General features: G+C 40.4%; 1 protein-coding gene across 2 annotated transcripts in view; it reads right to left on the bottom strand.

The window, feature by feature from the left end:
- Positions 1-448: 448 nt before the first annotated feature.
- LOC138008324 (short transient receptor potential channel 2-like) overlaps positions 449-8047 on the bottom strand; it is a 59340-nt gene continuing 51741 nt past the window's right edge. For both annotated transcript variants that reach the window (XM_068855630.1, XM_068855629.1), the window contains exons 12-14: positions 6931-7015; positions 5249-5376; positions 449-1596 (exon numbers count right to left, since the gene is read on the bottom strand). In XM_068855630.1, the coding sequence (XP_068711731.1) occupies positions 1246-1596; positions 5249-5376; positions 6931-7015 (564 nt within the window). In that variant the 3' untranslated portion in view covers positions 449-1245. The remainder of the gene's footprint in view (positions 1597-5248; positions 5377-6930; positions 7016-8047) is intronic.

Here is an 8047-nt window from a genome sequence, read left to right as displayed (position 1 = left end):
CTCGCACTTACCAGGACAGTTTAAAGAGCTACTATGACCAAGAAATCTTTTTTTTTGGATCTCAAAACTAAAGTATGTTAAATAAACACTAAGTGACCCAAGTTTTAAGCCTTAATTTCAAAACGACACCTCTTTATTTTAACTTTTGCGATTGTTTCGCAGACAGCTGAAAAATCTAGGGGGCTTCGACGGGATCATGCGAAGCTATGCATGACCTCTGCGATGGAGGTGCAATGGTCTACCAACTACCAACTGAGCTATGGAGCCTCCTAGTTGAGAGTTCAATTTGTTCCCGTGCCAGAGGACTAATGAAGGAGTTAAGAAATGTGAATTTCTTTCGCCAATAACCCGCACATCAAATTCACATTTCTTTACATTAATAGACTTTCTTTGTCATGGATTCCGCTTAACTTCAAGTTACCTATCTACTTTATTGAAGATGTGAATGAAAAAAAAAAAAAAAAGAGTCCGGCGACAAAAAAGACGGTATCACCATGACACTTACTGATCTCCGTACATTCCACTCAAAACTAACTTTAAAGTCTAGGAAAATAATGTTCAGTCTTTTCAAACAGATTTTTACCAAAATCAGTCTTTAAGTGCTTCTGCTTAAATTCGTGCTATTGACGTTTAGTATCTCCCAACTAGTGGACTAATGCAAATCCTGCATTTTAATTGGCTAAGCTTCTGTCCGACTAGTTGGGTGATACTAAAACAATTAGACCCTTCGCCCTCAAGGGCCACGGGTCAATAGCCCATTCGGCTTCGTCTCATGGACTATTGACTCGTAGCCCTTGCGGGCTACGGGTCTAATTGTTAATGTCTACAAATCACTGATTTTTACTAATCAAAAATGTTAAAGTGCATCCAAACTCAAATATTTTTAGTCTACAATATTAATCTCCCTATCAATGGCAAACATGTTTTACCATCCTTACCTCATTATTTCACTTTTTTTCTGCCGGGCAAGACACGAAAAGTTATAAAAACCATAAGTAATTTGGACCGTCCCGCTGCCGTGATATGAGAGGCATGAGACTATTCTCGATTTTACGTCACAAACTGCTTTGCGATGCACAATTTCCCTAGTTCTACTAAGTTTAAGTAGCTTTCACGGCGTAGAAAAAGCGAAAATCTGGGTAACAGTGGTAACATTTGTTTGATTTGGATGAGGAGATTTATGATTAGGAACGAACAATATTGAGTGTAGGTGCACTTTAAAATAATCCACTAAGCACAAAAGCCTCAGGAAGGCTCCATTGTACCTCCTCCTTTTTCATCTTTCAAAATATTCAAAATCTCATTCAAAGTATTTCTCAGGTCTTCTATCTTTTGATTTTGCACTTGAAAAGTGCTTTCTATCTTCCTCGTTGTGTTGTCTTTCACTTCTTGTGTCATCTTGTCGACTTTTTCTTGCATGTATTGCAGGAGAAAATCACTAGATTCCTTGACCTCTTCTACTGATTCGAAAGTTTGGTAGAGAATCATATTTCCCCCTGTATTTCCCTCAGTTTCACTGAACAGCGATGTGGAGGCTTCATCGTCGTTGTCCCAAGACTCTCTTTTTTCTCGCTCTTTCAGGTCACCCTGGCATATCTGAAGCAAATAAGATAGACAAATGAAAAAACTATCAGAAGCCTTTCAAGCTGCAGCGAAAAACTGGTTGCTATATTGAATCAAATATTAAACGAATATATTTGAAGTGCAGGTTATAGTGATCCTTATACCTACACGGACAATTTAAGAAATTAAAGTGATTAAGCAGCGCGTGAAAGGCAAACGCAAAACGGTAGACTACTGCTCGTCATAAAAGCATTAAACTTAAGTTATTCTAGTCGTCTCTCTCTTTTGAAAAGGTTCTTGATACCTGCTGTTAACACGCAAGAAAGAAGCCCACATCAAACGAGTTTCTTCCAGTCAGTCTGGCAAAAAGCAAATTTTAGTGCGAAGTTTGCCGATTGCCATAAACGTGATGTTTAATATCTCTATTGGTTCTTATAATAGACACCCGAGAAATGGAAGTGTCTTCAACGGGATTCGAACCTTTGACCTCATGATTCTCTATGCCAAATTGAGGTACGAAGCCACTCAGTTAGAAGCAAGTCACTTTGTTGCGCTCATGTCTTCCTGTGAAAGAACACAATGAATGAAAGAGCATTGCACCGGCATCGCAGAGGTCATGGGCTAGAATAACGTTAAAATCTCACGGATTTGTCAGGTGTCTCTAAATGACAATTGCTTAAACCTTACGGCTAAATGCGAGGATCCCTTCTCCGTTCATAGTTCCTCTAGTGTCAGCGATCGTTTATTCAAATCTGAATTTATTTGGATTACTGTTTCCAAGTAGAATCAAAAGTTCTTTTATGTACCTTGACATAATCGGAGACATCATATAATTAATTGATTTTGCTGAGTTTGCAATCGATCAAAAGCAAGGCGACGTCCCGCAATGACTAGCTGACGGGAAACAAGTGACTCAGAGTTGGGTCGGGGTTCCTTCGAGCGTGCTCAGAAGGAACGAGAACGTAGGGTACGAGATTTGCCAACCACACAGTCCGAATAGCAATTGCGCATGCGCTCAGGAATTGCATTCGGGTAGCGGCTTCGTGAAGGTAGCGGCAACCATAGACATAGTTGTCGGTATCAGATACCCTAAAAACAAGGAAATAGCCCCCGCCTGAAATAACCCCCGCCTGAAGAATTCAGGACTTCAACGGGGTTTGATTCATTCAACACGGGAACCGTTTGAACCCACAAATGACCAGCTCCCAACATCAGTGGCTTCATAGCTCAAGTTGGTTAGAGCGTCGCACTGGCATCGTGAGGTCACGGGTTCAAACCTCGTTAAAGTACTAAATTTTTAAGGGTTCTCTACACAATTGCTTAAATTGCGTTCATAGCTGCCAGGATCATAGCTTCACTTCATGTCCGCAGTTCAATATATAATTCATTTCGTTTGGCTACCAAACGAATTGCTCCCAATAAGTACAAGGAAGGGTTACGTTTTTGCAAACGTTGACCGTGTAGTATTTATATTTCAACAGACTTAACTATTAGAGTGTAATGTGAAGTGCTGGTTTTCTACCCCATATGAATCATGTGAGCGTTAGCCCTACTAATGGAAATGGGCCCACACAAGGATAGAGAAAAACTCTGACCAGGGTGGGAATTGAGCCCACGATCTTCGGGTTGGATCACCGCCGCTCAACCGACTGAGCTACGTTCATATGGGGTAGAAAACTAGCACTTCACAGTACACTCTAATAGTTAAGTCTGATGAAATATAGGTGCTACACGGCTAACGTTTGCAAAACCGTAACCCTTCCTTGTACTTGTACATGTACATGTTCATTGCCGTGACTTTAACATCTTCAGTTCCCACGGCCTGCTCCCATCCGACCTTGTAGCTCAGTCGCTAGAGCAGCGGTGATCTAATTAACCCGAACGTCGTGGGTTCAATTCCCACCTTGTCAGAGTTTTTCTCTGTCCTTGCGTGGGCCCGTTTCCATTACTAGGGCTAACGCCCACATGGTTCATATGGGTTAGAAAACTAGCACTTCACTTTACACTATAATACTTAAGTCAGCTCCCAGTAAGGACAGCAAGATGATCCAAGGATACGATGTCTTCTACAGATATTTAAAGTCTGAGTTATTAATTAAAGAAGAAGACAAACTCTTGACTAACCTGGCTATTATTGCGAATGAATTGTCTTTTTACAATAGTTCAGTTCCATTGTTCATAATTAGCTTCGATTTTGCTAGTTTTTTGCATCTTTGTAAAAGATAACAGGGGCGGATCCACGATTTTCTTAGGAGGAGGTGCACCACTTTCTTGCAGAATACCAGTTGTATTTGAAAGCCGCAGGTTTTTTTAGGGGTTGGGGGGACCCCTACACCCTCCCCCTTGATCCACCCCTGGATAAGTCGCCCACGTTGTTTCATTCGTTAAAGTACTACTATGATCAAAAAATCACTTCCTTTTTTTCTTCAGATTTTGAAAGTGTGATTGCTTACGCCCACTTGACTGGCAAAAATTTGAGTTTATTCCAAAGCTTGTTTACTTTGAGTGTAAGATTTGGATTTCACGGTCCGCCATTACTCAAGTGTAAAAGTCTGAATTCGAAAGCCTGAAACTCCCCTGCTGCATGTTAATTCAGCCGAGTACGCACGCATTCCATTCTTAAACTATTGATTCTTTGGCGTCATTTTCTCCTCGATCAGGCTCTCTCAAGATTTTAAAGTTAGTAATGGCGGACCATTAAAGAGAAAAATTCCCAGCGTCTTTTTAAAATCAAGATTAATCAAGGCTTAAAACGTGGGTCATTTACTGTTCAGTTAACATAGTTTTGAAATCCAAAGAAAAATAAAAATTGACTTTTTGGTCATAATAGTTAACTAGAAGGGTAACCTGTATTCACACATTTCAATTAGTTTTCCTATAAATATCAGTCTACTTGTTGTAATTTTCGAGGCTCTATTCTTTTTTTATATATATTTTTAATTAATTTTTGTAAATAGTTTTCAACCTGAGGAAGGCTTAACAGCCGAAACATTGTTGCAATAAAGCCAGGACAGTCAAGAGTATTTGTTCTTCTTAAATTACTCAGAATGTATATTTCTGTTATTTTTTGCAGTGCCAAAGGCTAAATACCATACCCAAGAGCCATATAAAACAATGAACGGATTAAAATTCTGCCAGAGGTGAGAGGGTACTCTCAAAGGGCTGGCAACATGTAACATGTAATCTTCGATTTGAGTTCCAGCACTTTTCCAAGCCTAGAGAGGATATGATACATATGTAACATGCCTTTTAAGTGAATCTGCTTGAAAATATTGTCAAAGTTAAATGTCCTCTGCGCAAATAATTAAGAAGATATAGATTATATTATCAATCACAACAAGAGCGAAAACGCCACTTTGATATATAACTTAACGCTATCGTATGTATTTCGCGACTCTTCCATCCTGTTCACGCTGTTCAATATGGGCGGCTGTGTTCTTCCTTTTCTATGTAGAAATCATCTTGCCACATGGATGTGAAAGCTGGACTGTTAACAGAAAGCTAGGAAAGAGACTGGATGATACGTTTACGCGTTTAGGAGAGCTCGTGACGTGAATTGGAAACAGCAACTAAGCTGAGATTCGCTGATCACTGCTTCAGAGGTAAGGATCAAATCTGTAAACTCAGTTACTGGCAACAACAAACTCCACAGAGAAAAGGTAAGGTACCGAACAGTCGTACTTACCATCGGGCCACCAGGTTGACGTAGCCCGTCAGTTCTACTAGGATCTGGAAGTACTCTTCCAACAATTTGGTCGCACATTTCCCGATTTCGCTGAGTTTCAGCCAGGCTGTTATTGATATTATTCTCATCTACAAGAGAAAACAGGTGGCTGTCTTACGCGTTGCTTCGTATGAGAGTCTCTCCAATCATGCAGTTCCTTACCGCCATCTATGCACCACTACACAACCTCCGTCATCGTAATAAGTAGAAGCTAATGATGGCGGATATGCTCCGTTGTATCATTTAGATCCTAGCAGTAAGGCGGGGCAGTTGTCCCATTAACCTACTAGTTTAATGGCCTAGAACCCGCGAGTCTGCTATAGAGTGTTTTCACGTGACGTCACGGCGGCCATGTTGGTGTACCTAAACAATAGAAAGGCGGCCATGTTGGTGTACCCAACTAATTCTCTGGAAATTGGGCTCTATTATCATGCAAACGTTTTCTTTCTTTTCGGTGGAAAAACAAGGTTACTTATCACGTGAGTGAATACACTCTATAGCTTAGTGGTCGGAAGGTCGTAGGCTCGACCCCTCCAAAGGAGCACTCGGATTCTTTCCGAGTATCCCCGAGTCCTAGCTCCCACGAATCTCCTGTAGCTCAGAGCTCAGTGGTGGACCATCCGAAGTAATAATCGGAAGGTCGAAGGTTCGACTCCTGCAAAGGAACACTCGGATTTCCCCGGATTTCCCCGAATCAACTTAAAAAAATAACGGTAGTGTAGCAGCTCTCGTGACCTGCTATTGTTTGGTATTGTAAGCAGCTTCTATTGTTTTTAAGTCTAAATAATTGTTTCAATTGTTTCAACTGATTTTGGCTCGGGTAGCGAGCCAATCACATTGTGCGTTACGAGAGCTGGTACATCACCCATAATTGAAACTGATATTAATAGTATATTTATTTGACCTCTACCCTTGAAGGGGATGTGCCATGGCAGTGCAGTTAATTTTGCGTAGTTTTATCAATTACTACTGGCCCCTACTCGCTATCACTATGGAACTTAACGTTAACCTATAAATTACGTTTAAGCAATACCACTCAAAGCTTCGTGACAAGAAATGTCTGTCGAACATTGTAATTTAAGTCACAAACAAAATATGTAACATTGAAAAACTCTTATGCGGATCAGTTTTCCAAATCCCCGTTTTCGATCCAAATTAATCTTGCTGAATTTCAGCCATCCCTGATTTTTTTTGTCTTGGCTGTTCCTTGAGCTGGTGTCTCGGTAAGAAGTTATTTTCACGTTAACTCGTGGCACAGAACCCTTCAAGGGCTTTTTAGGCTCTATGAGAGAAACAGCACAGTTCCTCCTAGCGGGATGCAGACAGTTGGCCATTTAAATGCAAGCAGGTCCAGAATAAGCGGAACAAGTTCAGCTAGCGTTGAGAGCAAAGATTTATCTCCGGTGCTTCTACGCAGCGCTAACCACTCGGCCACGACACTTCATCGCAATCACTTCACGCGAATTTGTTGTTTGTCGCATAGTTCCATGATCGAGTTAAGATATTGTTCATCGCAGTTATTAATTCACGTTATATGAGCAGTAACGAAAGGAAAGCCTGAAAAATCTAGGCTTCATGGTTCGACGGTGAATTCTTTGAACAATGACTTAATGAAATAGGAAATATTCTATGGAGCTTCTCACCTGACAGTGGAAAGGCAGGCACACCTGTGTACTTTTCGAAATAGTTGGTCGTCAAATTTTCAATCACACGATCTAGAGCTTCCATCTACGAACAATTAGTGGATCACTTGATCAGTGCAAGTAAAACAGTGTAATAATATTGTATGAACAATGATTTTATCCGGAGTAAGATCGTCAGAATTAACAAAAAAGTTGAAATCCTATTCCTGTCGTTCAAAGGCCGTAAACGTTATCAAATGGACAAGACACTATCCAGAGTATCAGTAAAAAATACGACACTTTAAACATTAAGGTGACGTACTTCCGGGTAATATAAGATTTCAAAGCCATTGCGGAAACAACAAAACACAACAGAATAAAAGGCCATTTTATTGCAACACGGCCTTATCAAATAAAATAGGATCTGAAAAGGATCTCTGATAGAACCCGAAAAACGTGGATTCTGATGACGAGTCAACATGACTCAATAATGTGGCAGAAAGAAGCAGACTTGTTCAATGAGGCTCAGTTCAAAGCAAAGAGTAACTTTACATCAATAAAGGTAGTAAAGGAAATGCTCTTTGCCTATGACAGTGCCCTAGTTGCGCACAGTGCGGTTGATATACAATCTTTAACTCAATTTGCAAGAAATTTGCAATAGCAGCTAGTTTATTCAGCCTCAAAATAAGAAGACAGAACGCCTTTACCAACCGCCAAAGTTCCAGTTTTCATAACTCCCACCAAGAAGGGATCAGCATTGGTGTTAGATCCAAACGCCTGCTCATTAGCGTGGTTGCATTCCTCCCTTAAGAAAGCAGTTGTCAGTTTTTTAATCAGAAATTTAGTGCTTAATTTATTCGTTCTCTTAGCGGTATCTAAGGCTTAATTTAGTCATTTCTAGGGTTCTCGATCAGTCATTTTCGCTTGTGAGTAGTTCTAGTAGTTTCGCTTTCTGCAGTTTGTATGTAACTTTCTTCGCTTCGAGTAGTCAATTCAGTTACCAGCTCCTAACAAATGTAAGTGTATCTTTTCATGGAGTTTCCGTTTACGATTAGTTCATTTTACTAAGTACGTTTTTGTATCTGTTTGTTTTCTAGTCTTAACCGCTCTTCGCTTTCACCGCATGGGTTGAGTTCGC

Source organism: Montipora foliosa, chromosome 6 (assembly GCF_036669935.1).
Source record: "Montipora foliosa isolate CH-2021 chromosome 6, ASM3666993v2, whole genome shotgun sequence".
Taxonomy (NCBI): domain Eukaryota; kingdom Metazoa; phylum Cnidaria; class Anthozoa; order Scleractinia; family Acroporidae; genus Montipora; species Montipora foliosa.
Note: the sequence above shows the minus strand (reverse complement) of the source record. Positions and strands in the feature narration are given on the sequence as shown.